General features: G+C 35.4%; 1 protein-coding gene across 3 annotated transcripts in view; it reads left to right on the top strand.

Moving 5' to 3' along the window:
* LOC123553972 (ATP-binding cassette sub-family C member 4-like) overlaps positions 1–16,096 on the top strand; it is a 169,786-nt gene extending 153,690 nt beyond the window's left edge. For all 3 annotated transcript variants that reach the window (XM_045343769.2, XM_053548618.1, XM_045343770.2), the window contains exon 27: positions 7,413–16,096. In XM_045343769.2, coding sequence (XP_045199704.2) covers positions 7,413–8,072 — 660 coding nt within the window. In that variant the 3' untranslated portion in view covers positions 8,073–16,096. The remainder of the gene's footprint in view (positions 1–7,412) is intronic.
* Positions 16,097–16,340: the final 244 nt, after the last annotated feature.

Consider the following 16,340-nt stretch of genomic DNA (forward strand, 5'->3'; position numbering starts at 1 on the left):
GTAAGTGGCTGTAACCCATACATTGCACACCATCATGGATTTCAGCACTTGGTAAGTGGCTATAGCTCATAGATTGCTCACCATCATGGATTTCGACACTTGGTAAGTGGCTATAGCCCATACATTGCACACCATCTTGGATTTTGACACTTGGTAAGTGGCTATAGCCAATACATTGCACACTATCATGGCTTCTGGCAGACTTTTGGTAAGTGGCAGTAGCCCTTTAATTGCATATTGTTATTAATTCTGACAATAAATGGATTGAACACAATGACTGCACACCATCATGACTTAGTGAGGAGCTATAGCCCATCTCTATGCACAAATGATGAATCTTAAAAGACTCCTAGTATGTACCTATTGCTCATGAACTGTACACTATCATGGATTCTGATAGACCTTTTGTAAGCAGCTGAAGTTAATAGACTTCACAGTATCATGGACTCTGGCAGACTTTTTAAGTTTACTATATCCATAAATAGCATATTATTGTTCCCCCCGACAACAAAGTTGTAAGGGGGGTATACTGGTTTCAGGTTGTCTGTCCGTCTGTCCGTAGACGCAATCTTGTGCGCACCATCTCTCCTTATCCCCTTGACAGAATTTAATGAAACTTCACACAAGTGATCAGTACCAACAGTAGTTGTGCATGGGGCATGTTAGGTTCTTTTAGACAAAAAATTTGCAGAGTTATGGGACTTTGTTTTTTTGTTACTATACTATATACATAGACACAATCTTGTGCGCACCATCTCTCCTCATCCCCTTGACACAGTCTAATGAAACTTCACACAAGTGATCAGTACCAACAGTAGTTGTGCATGGGGCATGTTAGGTTCTTTTAGAAAAAAAAATTGCAGAGTTATGGGACTTTGTTTTTTTTTTTTTTTGTTACTATACTATATACATAGACACAATCTTGTGCGCACCATCTCTCCTCATCGCATTGACACAATTTAATGAAACTTCACACAAGTGATCAGTAACAACAGTAGTTTTGCATGGGGCATGTTAGGTTCTTTCAGCGACAAAAATTGCAGAGTTATGGGACTTTGTTTTTTTGTTACTATACTATATACATAGACACAATCTTGTGCGCACCATCTCTCCTCATCCCCTTGACACAATTTAATGAAACTTCACACAAGTGATCAGTAACAACAGTAGTTGTTCATTGGGCATGTTAGGTTCTTTCAGCGACAAAAATTGCAGAGTTATGGGACTTTGTTTCTTGTTAACATACTATGTGCATACAGTCTGCATATGCAATCTTGTGCGTGCCTAATCTACCAAACCCTTACACACAATTTAATGAAACTTCACACAAGTGATCAGTACCAACCCTAGTTGTGCATGGTGCATGTTACATTCTTTTAGATAAATATTCTGCATAGTTATGGGACTTTGTTTTTTGTTACTATACTGTATACATACAGTCTATATACATACAGTCCACATAATTATGCAATCTTGTGTGCATCAAATTGCAATGTACTGTGTCAGTGCATGGGGGGGGGGGGGTACATTCATCACCTTTAGTGATAACTCTAGTTATTGATTGTGATGTTTTTCAAGGAACATTACACCTATATATTATAGACATATGATTAGTTAAACATTTTGTAAGTAAATGACATTTAAACTTGAATTTCTTACTTTAATTTAAAAACTGCTATGTAATTATAGGATATTGAACCTTTGATATTTAATATTTTTATATTTAAAAACTTCTAAATTGCTAGTGGTATACAGAGTTTATTGTTCAGTGCAATGATGAGACGACTTGTCATGCGTAAAACCCGGACCCCTAGCTCAAAGGTCAAGGTCACAATTTGAGGTCAAAGGTCAACAGGGCTTTTTTCCTGTCCGGTCCATAACTCTCCCATCCATGAAGGGATTTTTAGTATTACTTGGCATAAATGTTCCCCATGATGAGACAACATGTCGTGCACAAAACCCGGACCCCTAGCTCAAGCTCAAGGTCACAATTGGAGGTCAAATGTCAACAGGGCTTTTTAGCTCACCTGTCACATAGTGACAAGGTGAGCTTTTGTGATCACCCTTTGTCCGTCGTCTGTCGTCAGTCCGTGCATCCGTCTGTGCGTCAACAATTCCTTGTCTGCACGATAGTGGTTTCATTTTTAGCTCATCTGATTTTTTGAAAAAAAATGATGAGTTATTGTCATCACTTGAGCGGTTGTCGGCGTCGGCGTCGGCGTTGCTTGGTTAAGTTTTATGTTTAGGTCAGCTTTTCTCCTAAACTATCAAAGCTATTGCTTTGAAACTTGGAATACTTGTTCACCATCATAAGCTGACCCTGTATAGCAAGAAACATAACTCCATCTTGCATTTTGCAAGATTTATGGCCCCTTTTGTACTTAGAAAATATCAGATTTCTTGGTTAAGTTTTATGTTTAGGTCAACTTTTCTCCTAAACTATCAAAGCTATTGCTTTGAAACTTGGAATACTTGTTCACCATCATAAGCAGACCCTGTACATCAGGAAACATAACTCCATCTTGCTTTTTGCAAGAATTATTGCCCCTTTTGGACTTAGAAAATCAGTTTTCTTGGTTAAATTTTATGTTTAGGTCAACTTTTATCCTAAACTATCGAAGCTATTGCTTTAAAACTTGCAACAGTTTTTCACCATCATAAGTGGACCCTGTACAGCAAGAAACATAACTCCATCCTGCTTTTTGCAAGAATGATGGCCCCTTTTGGACTTAGAAAATATCAGATTTCTTGGTTAAGTTTTATGTTTAGGTCAACTTTTTCTCTTAAACCATCAAAGCTATTGCTTTAAAACTTGCAACTGTTGTTCACCATCATAAGCTGACCCTGTAAAGCAAGCAACATAACTCCATCCTGCTTTTTGCAATAATTATTGCCCCTTTTGGACTTAGAAAAATCATTTTCTTGGTTGAATATTATGTTTAAGTCAATTTTTCTCATAAACTATCAAAGCTATTGCTTTAAAACTTGCAACAGTTTTTCACCATCATAAGTGGACACTGTACATCAAGAAACATAACTCTATCCTGCTTTTTGCAAGAATGATGGCCCTTTTTAGACTTAGAAAATCATGGGTAGGACAATATTTCTATTATACAAAAAAAATCAGATGAGCGTCAGCACCCGCAAGGCGGTGCTCTTGTTGATTTTATTTTAACCAAACTTGCACACAACTTGTATCACCATAAGATCACGGTTCCTTTCTTGAACTGGCCAGATCCCATTATGGGTTCCAGAATTATGGCCCCTGAAAGGGCCAAAATTAGCTATTTTGACCTTGTCTGCACAATAGCAGCTTTATTTATGATTTGATTTTTACCAAACTGGCACACAACTTGTATCACCACAAGATCTTGGTTCCTTTCTTGAACTGGCCAGATTCCATTATGGGTTCCAGAGTTATGGCCCCTTAAAGGGCCAGAATTAGCTATTTTGACCTTGTCTGCACAATAGCAGCTTCATTTATGATTTGAATTTAATCAAACTTGCACACAACTTGTATCACCATAAAATCTTGGTTCCTTTCTTGAACTGGCCAGATTCCATCATGGGTTCCAGAGTGTATGGCCCCTGAAAGGGCCAAAATTAGCTATTTTGACCTTGTCTGCACAATAGCAGCTTCATTTATGATTTGATTTTAACCAAACTTGCACACAACTTGTATCACCACGAGATCTTGCTTCCTTTCTTCAACTGGCCAGATTCCATCATGGGTTCCAGAGTTATGGCCCCTTAAAGGTCCAGAATTGGCTATTTTGGCTTTTGCAGCCATATAGAGACTTCATTTATGGTTTTATTTGATACAAACTTCCAAAATATCTTCAACAACAATAAATCTTGGATTCCATGACAAATCAGATCCAGTCGTAGGTTCCAGAGTTATTTTATATCTGATTACCTCCCCTGATTGTAATCAAAATGGATTTATATCAGTAAGTACTTATAGGACTTATTTGAAATTTCATTATTGTTATTAGTTTGACAGAGACAATCAGGGTAGATAACTATGGACTGGTTTTATGTCAAATTACCTCCCTTTATTTCAAATTAAAATGGGTATATCTCCATAACTAATGAAGATACTGATCTGAAATTTCATTTATGTCAACAGATTTATTTGGCAGATCCTTCTTTTGTTCACTTACAATATTTATTTTTTTAATTACTTCTGTTTTACGTTACTATAAATAGCTTATTTTTAGTAACTTTGTTATTATTGGCCATAGGGAAAAACCGAGACCACTTTTCTGTGGTACAACATGGATGGTACCTCCAGTTTTTAGGTGTATTTTGACATATCTATACCTTGTGAGAATTTTTTTTTGTTTTTGGTTAAATTTCTTCCCTTTGTTGTTCCTGTCCTTTGGACTTTGATATTTTTCTGAGGACCTTCTTGTCCTCAAGTGCAATGATAACAGGTGAGCGATATAGGGCCATTATGGCCCTCTTGTTTCCTGTCTGGTCCATAACTCTCCCATCCATGAAGGGATTTTAGTATTATTTGGCACAAATGTTCCCCATGATGAGACGACGTGTCATGCACAAAACCCCGACCCCTAGCTCAAAGGTCAAGGTCACAATTGGAGGTCAAAGGTCAACAGGGCTTTTTAGCTCACCTGTCACATAGTGACAAGGTGAGCTTTTGTGATCACCCTTCGTCCGTCGTCTGTGCGTCCGTCTGTGCGTCAACAATTTCGTGTCTGCACGATAGTGGTTTCGTTTATGATTTTATTTTAACCAAACTTGCACACAACTTGTATCACCATAAGATCTCTGTTCCTTTCTTGAACTGGCCAGATCCCATTTTGGGTTCCAGAGTTATGGCCCCTGAAAGGGCCAAAACTAGCTATTTTGACCTTGTCTGCAGAATAGCAGCTTTATTTATGATTTGATTTTAACCAAACTTGCACACAACTTGTATCACTATAAGATCTTTGTTCCTTTATTGAACTGGCCAGATTCCATTATGGGTTCCAGAGTTATGGCCCCTGAAAAGGCCAGAATTAGCTATTTTGACCTTGTCTGCACTATAGCAACTTCATTTATGATTTTATTTTAACTAAACTTGCACACAACTTGTATCAGTATAAGATCTTGGTTCCTTTCTTGAACTGGCGAGATTCCATCATGGGCTCCAGAGTTATAGCCCCTGATAGGGCCAGAATTAGCTATTTTGACATTGTCTGCACAATAGCAGCTTCATTTATGATTTGAATTTAATCAAACTTGCACAAAACTTGTGTCACCATAAGATCTCGGTTCCTTTCTTGAACCGGCCAGATCCCATAATGGGTTCCAGAGTTATGGCCCCTGAAAGGGCCAAAATTAGCTATTTTGACCTTGTCTGCACAATAGCAGCTTCATTTATGATTTGATTTTAACCAAACTTGCACACAACTTGTATCACCACAAGATCTTGCTTCCTTTCTTGAACTGGCGAGATTCCATCATGGGTTCCAGAGTTATGGCCCCTTAAAGGTCCAAAATTGGCTATTTTGGCTTTTGCAGCCATATAAAGACTTCATTTATGGTTTTAATTTGATAAAAACTTCCAAAATATCTTCAACAACAATAAATCTTGGATTCCATGACAAATCAGATCCAATCTTAGGTTCCAGAGTTATTTTATATCTGATTACCTCCCCTGATTGTAATCAAAATGGATTTATATCAGTAAGTACTTATAGGACTTATTTGAAATTTCATTATTGTTATTAGTTGGACAGAGACAATCTGGGTAGATAACTATGGACTGATTTTATGCCAAATTACCTCCCTTTATTTCAAATTAAAATGGATCTCCATAACTAATGAAGATACTGATCTGAAATTTCATTTATGTCAACAGATTTATTTGGCAGATCCTTCTTTTGTTCACTTACAATATTTTTTTTTTAATTACTTCCCTTTTACATTACAGTAAACAGCTTTCTTTTAGTAACTTTTTTATTATTTGCCGTAGGGAAAAACCGAGACCACTTTTCTGTGGTACAACATGGATGGTACCTCCAATTTTTAGGTGCATTTTGACATATCTATACCTTGTAAGAATTTCTTTTTGTTTTTGGTTAAATTTCTTCCCTTTGTTGTTCCTGTCCTTTGGACTTAGATATTTTTTCTGAGGACCTTCTTGTCCTCAAGTGCAATGATAACAGGTGAGCGATATAGGGCCATCATGGCCCTCTTGTTTCCTGTCTGGTCCATAATTCTCCCATCCATGAAGGGATTTTAATATTACTTGGCACAAATGTACCTCATAATAAGACGACTTTCAGAACCCTAGCTCAAAGGTCAAGGTCACATGTTAACATAGCATGAACAGAGTTTTTTTCCTGTCCCGTCCATAACTCTGCCATCCATGAAGGGATTTTAATATTACTTAGCACAAATGTTCCCCATGTTAAGACAACATGTTATGCACAAAACCCGGACCCTTAGCTCAAGGGTCAAGGTCACAATTGGAGGTCAAATTTCAATAAGGTTTTTTTCCTGTCCGATCCAGAACTCTGTCATCCATCAAGGGATTGCAATACTACTTGGTGTAAATGTTCCCCATGATGAAACGACGTGTCATGCGCAACACCCAGTACCCTGGCTTAAAGGTCAAGGTCACACTTTGAGATCAGAGGTCAATAGGATTTTTTTCCTGTCAGGTCTATAACTTTTTCATGCAAAACAGGCTTTAGCTATCAGTTGACACAAATATACCCCTGGATGAGACAACATGTCATGCGCAAAACCTCAGCCCAAGGTCTAATGTCAAAGTCACACTTAGAGACCAAAGGTCAGACACAAGAATGACTTTGTCTGGAGCATTTCTTCTTCATGCATGGAGGGATTTTGATGTAACTTGGCACAAATGTTCACCAACATAAGACGGATTGTCATACGCAAGAACAGGTCCCTAGGACTAAGGTCAAGGTCATATTTAGACGTCAAAGGTCAAATTCAAGAATGACTTTGTACGGAGCATTTCTTCTTCGTGCATGGAGGGATTTTGATGTAACTTGGACCAAATGTTCACCACCATGAGGCACTCTTGTTTTTAGAATTACCTCCCTTTGTTATTACTATAAATAGATTTTATTGTAACTTTTTTATTACTGGCAGTAGAGAAAAATCGAGACCACCTTTCTGTGGTACAGCATGCATGTTACATTCAATTTTTAGGTGTATTTTGACCTATCTCTACCTGGTAAAGAGTTTCTTGTGGACTTATATTATATAGATTTTTTTTTTTTTGTAGGATTAATTTATAGTACAATATTGTTTATACATCATTGACAGATATCAGTTCATTATGTTATACTGCAGTAGAGAAAACTAGGTGCCTTCCAGTAGGGGACTTTGTATTGCATGCCATTACTTTATTCACTTGTTATTATTATTATCAGGTGCTAGATGAAGGAAAGATACTTGAGTTTGATGCTCCATATCTTCTTCTACAAAAAACTGGTGGAATGCTGAGAAAACTTGTTGAACAGACAGGAAAGTCAGAAACTGTACATCTGGTAGAAATTGCCAAAACTGCATACGAAAAATCACATGAGAAAGTTGATAGTAATGTAACTGATAGTATAGGAAATGAGCTAAACTCAGCTTCATTGCATGATGTTTCTGCCATAGTTGATGAAAATGAAGAGGATAGAAATGTTAATGCAGACACGGTCTCTAACAAAGAGCTGAGTCATATAGATGAGGGTAGTAATATAGGTGAAAGTAGTAATATAGTTGAGGGTAGTCATACACATAAGTCAAATGTGGGACCAGAAGATAGCAAGCCGGAAGGTCAACCTGAAGATGATAAAGCTAGTCATAGTGGGGAATCTGAAGGTGTTAATGAATATACACTGACAGATATTGAAGATGCTAGCAATGACAACATAGAAGATGGTGAAACTGGCGATGCTGTTGAATTGCTTGGAATGGGAAATAAAGAGAAGAAAGAAGAAATTGATGATACAGAAATAGTGTCTAAAACCAAACAGGAGGTAGATGATAATGATGAAACGTCAAAACTTATACCTGGAAAAGAAAGTACTGATGCCAAATGATAGATGATTTTGAAATTAAAACTACATTTTATTGTTGATCACATAGAGACTAGAGTCAAACTTCAATCTGACTAAAGTACATCTCCTATTACGCTACGCATAGGGTCTGACAACGAGCTATTGATGGCCTCGTTCTGACAACCCTTCCGCCAGCCAATCAAAAGCTAACTTACAACATTCTGCAAGCTTTAAAAAGCCTTGGTTTTAGATATCAACAATTTTTATGTCGATAGATGTCAGATAGCTGGTTAGCTCAGTCGGTAAGTCACTTACTCTGTAAGCGAGAGGTCCCGGGTTCGAGCCCTGGATTAACTGCAAATTTTTCTTACTCTTTGACATTCGAACAAGTTGTCTGATTGGTTCAAACGAAAATAGATTTGCGAAAATAAAAATAGCAATATTGGAAATCCAAAATATACAGAAGACGAATGTGAATGGGTCGTTCTCAGATCTTCGTTTAGAAGATCAAGTACTTTAGTCAGATTGAGTCAAACTTGTGCTCGAGACCACCAGTGAACAGAGACCATCTCGCTCTCAACACCACTAGCTTCATTTTCAGTTTAAACATTTGACATGTACAATGTACTGGTATTTTGACCTGTAGAACAGATCACCTGCAAGCAGACATCATATTTAAATCCACCCAGATATGGTCTTTATATAAAGGTTATGCTGTACACATTCAAAGCTGGTACAAACATTTTCATTATTGTTGTATACCGTACTTGTATTTTGACCTAATAGTATATTGTTAAAAACCTGAAACAGATATGAAACTCACTTTAATACCCATACATAATATTCATTTTGTTTATTATTCAAACATGTTTCAGTGCTTTTCAGCCTTTTGAAAAAGGTATTTTTCCTATACAGAAATGCTTTAGAAAATATGCATGAAAAAAGCCTAATATATGAAAGGCTATTTTTAACGAAATATATTTTTACAAAGATTTAAGTTTATTTCATTTTTATCAAAAATTTGTAAAGGAGTCACTTTTAACATTTTATATTATGAATATTTTACCTCATTCCCGCCCATAATAGTCATCATAGATTCCAGCCTATTTTATTTTGTTGTACTAGAGACAGATGTTTTGCTACATGTGTTAATGAATTGTCTTAAGGTAGTGGACGCGTAATGACGATACAATTTTCAGTTTGATTACAAATTCTCTGTATGCGATTTTGACATTTCCTGAAAGATATGAAAATCCATGTGACTGCCAAAGTAGAATAATGAGAAGATGTAATTACACAGATATTGCTGAGTGTCATTACCGGTACATTACCTTAAGTTACCATTATACTAGTCACGTTACTGGGTAAAATATTGTCTTTTGAAAGTATTTTAGAAAGCATATATTCATGACTTTGTGTGTTTTAAGGTATTTTTGCCATTGAAACCTGTGCTTGTTATTCTTAGCTAGCTGTTTACCGTGAAATATTTCATTTTTTGAGGACCAAGTTGGAAAACGGGAGTTTTTTTTACGTGAATCTTAATGAGAGACTACCTCGAAGTGAAAAACACAGATATCTTTTAAATTAACATGACTGCTGTGCTTTCATTTTAAAATTTGGATTATTGTTAAGGAAGTTCTGCACAAAGGATCTTTTTTTTTTCTTCTGTATAGAATTTGATTAAATCCTGATAAAAAAGACAGTTGTGTACTTGATTTTTTACTTGCCTGATTTGAAAAAAATTCACCTCACACACATTTTCTTATTTGGAGTCTATGGGAAAATCAGAACAGAATTTTTCTACAATGTAGATTTTAATGAAAATTTCCACAGTCTTAAATAAACATATGGCCTATAATATGGTGAAATAAAATGTATAAGTCTTTGTGCTTGTTATCGAGATATTTGCCATTGATTAAAGAGATCCATGCATTTTGAGCTGATTTTTAAATTTTTTGAATTATTTAACATGTTAGATGTTTTATTATGAGCTGTGCCATGTGAAAACCAACATAGTGGGTTTGTGACCAGCTTGGATCCAGACCAGCCTGCACATCCGTGCAGTCTGGTTTGGATCCATGCTGTTCGCTTTTAAAACCTATTGGAATTAGAGAAACTGTTAGCGAACAGCATGGATCCTGACCAGACTGCGCGGATGCGCAGGCTGGTCTGGATCCATGCTGGTCGCAAAGCCTATATGTTGGTTTTCTCATAGCATGGCTCATATCTTATTTTAACTTTAAAAAGATTGTAACATTGCCTTTGTAATAAATTTTACTCACCAGTTGCCAATACTTCATAAAATTATTTTCATTTTGATATGCTGAATCCGGGCTTTATTCTATGTTTTCCAGATAAGTGACGTTACGCCATTCCTTCAGGTTTATGAAATGTGCAGAACTACCTTAAGTACTGTTTACAAAGATATACACTTTGATTATAGTAAACTCGTATCTACATGTATATGATTTTCGTCTTGTCTGTTGAATAGCTATGTACAAATGCTTGCATCTATAATTATGATTTTTATGTTGTCTTTAGAGTGGGTCTAAGCATAACTTTACCATCTTACTCTTAACAGCATCATATTTTTGTACTGCTACCTTTTTTTAACAATTATTTTACATTTGACTTTTACTTATTTGCCAAAAATAATGAAATTACCAAACCTAAACTTCTCATCCACAATTGATAGATTTACAGGAAAATTACTGTAGATTGATCTTATACTATTTTTCTTTATTAATGTATGTTATTTATCCAGCTTGTGTTTTAAATGACATTAGGTAGAGGTCTTTAGCATGCCCCAGGGTAAGAAAGCCAGACTTCCAGAGCTACTGAGCAGCTTACACATGTTTTCCTTGTCTACATTGAAATTAGTCCTTTAATTCCAGAGGAAAACATTATATGGGTGTGTATATTGTCACCTTGTCAAGACAACTGTCATAGATTGAGAAAAAATGTGCCTTTCAGGTTTAAAGATTGAGTTTGGAGACCAGTCTCAGATTGCAGAATTTCCATTGGTCAGTTACAGTATTGATCTCTAAAAGCAGCCAATCAGACGTTGGGTTTTTAGACAGGTCCCCCGCTCACTTTTTATAACCTTGGTGGCTCATGACCAAGGCTGGGTACCTATGATTTGCTTTATTTTATATTTCTGATTTTGATTTGATTTTCTGTCAGTAAACACAGTTTAAAGAAGAAATTCTATCCGTAAGAAAATTTTGCCCCATGTCAATATAGACACTGTGGCAATTGTCCTTGACTATGAATATGACAAAATGATGCCTCGGAGTCCTGGTCTTTCCCATGGACCGAATTTCTTTAAATTTTGTATACTGAATGCAAATGATGGCTAAAACAGAAATATAAATTAAAATGCACAGTTTCCTTGCCTTAATCTTAAATTATCTGCCCTTGAAAATTGGATTTTTTAGTATTTTCTGATTTTCAAGGGCAGATAATTCAAGATCAGGCACCGGTACCTATGATTTTTAGCTCGACTATTCGAAGATAAGGGGAGCTATCCTACTCGCCCCGGCGTCGGCATTAAGTGTTAGCGTGAGCGTCGCACAAATGTTAAAGTTTGCGTACCACCCCAAATATTTTCAAAGTGAGTTGAGATATTGCTTTCATATTTTGCAAACTTGTGTACCATCATGACCCCATTCTGTAAACAGGAGCAGACAACTTTATCAAGCATTTTGACTGAATTATGGCCCCTTTTCGACTTAGAATATGCTTATTGTAATGTTAAAGTTTGCGTACCACCCCAAATATTTTCAAAGTCCATTGAGATATTGCTTTCATATTTTGCATACTTGTTAACCTTCATGACCCTAGTCTGTAAAAAGGAGGAGGCAACTCTATCAAGCATTTTGACTGAATTATGGCCCCTTTTCGACTTAGAATATGCTTATTGTAATGTTAAAGTTTTACTCATAGCTTATATTATACTGTCAAGCACTGAGAATAGTCGAGCTCTTGTTAATACATATTTCCGTTTTAAACTTTATTCTCAGTCAGTACAAAGTTTAAAGAAATTCTGTCCGTAGGAAAAAATTTGCCTATATGCATAAATTATAGGAAACTGTCAGATGTGTCTTTAATATTTTTTACATTAAATTTCTATCTATTTGACACAAGACGTATTTTGGATCCAGTATCCTGTTTGGATCTTTTTCACTTCTTTTAGTGAATAATAATCTTCTCCACTGTCATAAAAGATACTTTTTGTTAGACCATCTGTACTTCGTTCAGGGTGAGCTATTAGTATAGATGTATGGTTCATCACAAGGCATCTGTCATCTTACGTCACCAGTTAAGCTTAAATTCTGAAACTACTAGTCAGAATAACACCAAACTTGGCCCTCTTTCAGGTTTGTTCAGTGGTTTAGCTTGGCAAGGCCACCAAAATTAAAAATTTAAAAACGTTACAACTTTTTCTCTTGAGCCACGTGATAGATCTTCACCAAACTTGTTCTATAGCATCCTTGTATGGACCTCTCTCAGATTTGATCAAGCAAGTAGTTCTGCTTGTTCCCTTTTAGGGGACAGCAGAATTAAAGATAGCAAAAAAACCAAAAAACTTTTCACGACTCCTTATAAACAGCTTGAACAGTTTTCACTAAACCTAAGATCTGTAGCATCCGTGGGAGGACATTTTTTAATTTTGTTAAAAAGTTTCAGCTTAACTGTAGGTTGGGGCCACCATAGCTGAAAAAAAGGAAGTCTTTAAACAGCTTCTTCTCATGAACCGTTTGATGGATCTTCATCAAACTTAATCTGTGAGCATCATTTGTTTGGTCTCCTGTTTGTTCAGAAGGTTACACATTTTTGGGCTGGTGCAGCAGAAAATAGAAAAGACCCTTAAGAAATATTTTAATCTGTACTTTCGCAAAACTTGGTCTGAAGCAAGGTCAAAATGTCATGGTCCTCATTAGAAGAGTGACTTAGGCCCAAATGGGCCTCTGGTATAATTTAATTCAACACATATGACAAAATTTAAGTGATGTTTAATTTCTCCTGCACCATGACAAATTTTTAGTTTGTTTGCAGATTCGCATAAGGAGTTGGTGTTATGAAGTTGGACATGTGCAACAATATCTCTAATTATTCATTCACCTCATTAAAAGAAATGAGGTCCAGATTATAAAATCGTATAGTCTTTTTTTCTCCTTTGTTGCTTTATAATGCTTTGAATCAAGACTGAATTGTTCTTCTGCCAGTAACAGTATTTAAAGATTTTTTCTTGCCATTTTTAATGAAGGCCATAAATTTTATGCTTGAAGTCTGAAGAGGTATATTATGGAACTTTGTTCTCTTTTATCATGTATATTTCGAGATTGTTTTCTCAAGAATTTTAGCTGATGCTTTCACACTTTAGCCAAACAGCTCCCCCTTAGTTTTCTACAATGTACTTTTATTTTAAAATTTATAGAATATTTGTTAATGCATTGCTTAAATGTTTATGTATAGTCTTAGTTATATATAGTTATATATAGATATTCTGATACAGAAGTTACTGAGCATTGTTATTAAGTCCAGTTTGGCTGTTTTAAGAATGCAGTATACCTTGTCACCAGGGTAGATGCATATTTGTTGAACTGTTGCAATTCATTTTACTTCATGTAATACTAAAATTTCTTAATTGTTGTCTCTAACCCTTCAGATACAATTTTTGTCCAGTTTTGAAGAACATGACCTTTATGTGTTTTATATTGAAAGAAGGAAAATGTACTGATATTAAACACTTTTCAGCTTAATTTGGCATTACTTGTAGATAGAAGTCTGCATTGTTGATAATTTTATTTGTATTCACATTAGCTTTTTATTCACATTAGCTTTTTTATTATAAGCTTAAAATATATATGCTGCTGGGCATGAGAAACACATTTTTTTCTTATTTTTAAGAAATAAAGATAATAAAAAGGATTTTTGACAGCTTCATTCCCATTTTCTTCATGAATCAAAATTAGAGGCAGGTCAATGTAATTGTCAGGAGAAGAGTGAATATACAAACATACTTAGTTTGTCATAAATATTGTTGCAAGTTCTTTTGTTGAATTAAACGTGGAAATGAGAAGCAAAAACTGTATACACTTGCCATGAGAAGTAATCCATTTGCATTTATGTTGCATTAGGTAATTTTACCAATTATTTAGAAATTTGCCTGAAGAATTTAATATGTAAGTGTTTAATGATTTGTCTAACAAATAGTCTTTTGAATGTGATACCTTACACTTATTCTTTAATGCCAACACTTTACACTATTTTTTGTATTCTGACATGTTACAATAATTCTTGCATGCTGACATGTTACAATAATTCTTGCATGCACTCAAGCAGTGCATTTGATCAGATATATGTTCATTGCCATGCCACATTGTACTAAATATTTTGACAAATTGTTAAATGAACAGAGTTATTTTTATGTGTTAAGAAACTGACTCATTTGTGATTGATTTCATTCATGTTAGTGAACAATGATTTTCTTAAAATCTTGAAGACATTCTTAGTTACCAGAAATGCCACATTACCACTACCTGAAGTGTGTAAAATTCAGCACTTGAACTGTAGTGGAATCACAATGCCCTCACAACTGTAAGCAGTATTTTAAAGACCACCAAGTTGAATATGATTCTAGGCACAAAATATTTCTCACATAAAGGATGATAATGATGTTAGTAATAATTTTTTTCTGTCCTTAAACTTTTATTCTTGTTGGTTTTGTACATGTAAAGGACTATAATTTGGCAGGTAATGACACTTTGGGTTTAATATTACTTTAGGGGATAAGGATGATTTGTTTGTTTTTGTTTGTTTTGGGTTTAATGCCGTTTTTTCAACAGTATTTCAGTCATATAATGGCGGGCAGTTAACCTAACTATTGTTCCTGGATTCTGTACCAGTACAGACCTGTTCTCCGCAAGTAACTGCCAACTTCCCCACATGAATTATCAGAGGTGGAGGACGAATAATTTCAGACACAATATCTTTTATCAAATCGTCACGGAGAACATACGCCCCGCCCGGGGATCGAACTCGCGACCCCGTGATCCGTAGACCAATGCTCTCCCTACTGAGCTAAGCGGGCGGGCCTTGGGATAAGGATGAATAAATGGGTTAAAGTCACTTTTTCCTTTTTAATCAATTAATTGTTAAGTGTTGTTGAACCTGTATACCCTTGGTCTATTAGTGTTTTTGTTTTTTTTATGATTTGTATGATATTTCAAGTTATCATATATATTTTTCTTACATTCTCTTTAACTTTTTCTATTCTTACGTTAGCTTTGATATGTCTTGATCACATGTGAGGAAGTCATCCAGCTGGCTTACAGGTCAGTGGTTCTACCTAGATGCCTTCCTGTGCCTTAAGTAATGCTTGGAGGGGTGCCTGGGATCAAGATTTCCTTAAATATTTCTGAAACTTGTTCATACATTTGATTGACACTCTACACCAACCTTTAAGATCGTGATGTATGTTTACACATCTGCTTTCATAACATAGCGTTTAATTTTAACAGTAGTATTCCCCATTTTTTAAAAAAGAAAATGAAAGCAAGGCTTTTAGTGGGGGAATGAATCACATTTAGTAATAGTTGTAGTTGTTACTAGGGTAGATTTTTTGTTTAGGGTGTCCTTTGAAACACCACAGCCTGATGACAGAAATCAACTTGCAGTGAAGAAGAAAAACAAACGTTTAAAGTAGTACAAAAAATATTTTTTCTGGATTAGTTACAGTTACAGTTTAATCTTTACTGAAATCATGTCCATATAGACCAGTTACATAGTGAACTGTATCTCAGTATCAGATACCTCTGTACAATATACACTTTCAATTCTTCCTAGCAGTTAACAGTTGAAAATTAGTACAATTATGATCAGAACTACTTTGTGTGTTTTTGTTGTAATAGGTGCTTTGTGGTGTTTTGATTGACCTCTTGTTAGGTTAGGGTCTTGTTACAGTTGGTGTATTTTAAAAAATCATGTAAACTGTGATTCATATTACTGGTGACACAATTATTTGATTATGGGAGAACATTATAACTGAATAAATAATGAAATCAAACATCTTCATGTTGTTTTGTTATTTAAAATGCCTACTTTCCTAACTTTGACTGCTAAAATTACTTGACTGTTTTTAGCTCACCATTGTACAAAGTGCTCATGATTAGCTTTTAAGTTTGAATGTCCATCATCCATCCTATGTCCATCATCCACAATTTCTGTAAAGATCATCTTCACCTAAACCATTGTGCCAGTTACAGTAAAACTTTTCAGGAATGCTCCTTTTGACAATACCTTTCA

The sequence above is a fragment of the Mercenaria mercenaria genome, chromosome 7 (assembly GCF_021730395.1).
Source record: "Mercenaria mercenaria strain notata chromosome 7, MADL_Memer_1, whole genome shotgun sequence".
NCBI classification, from domain to species: domain Eukaryota; kingdom Metazoa; phylum Mollusca; class Bivalvia; order Venerida; family Veneridae; genus Mercenaria; species Mercenaria mercenaria.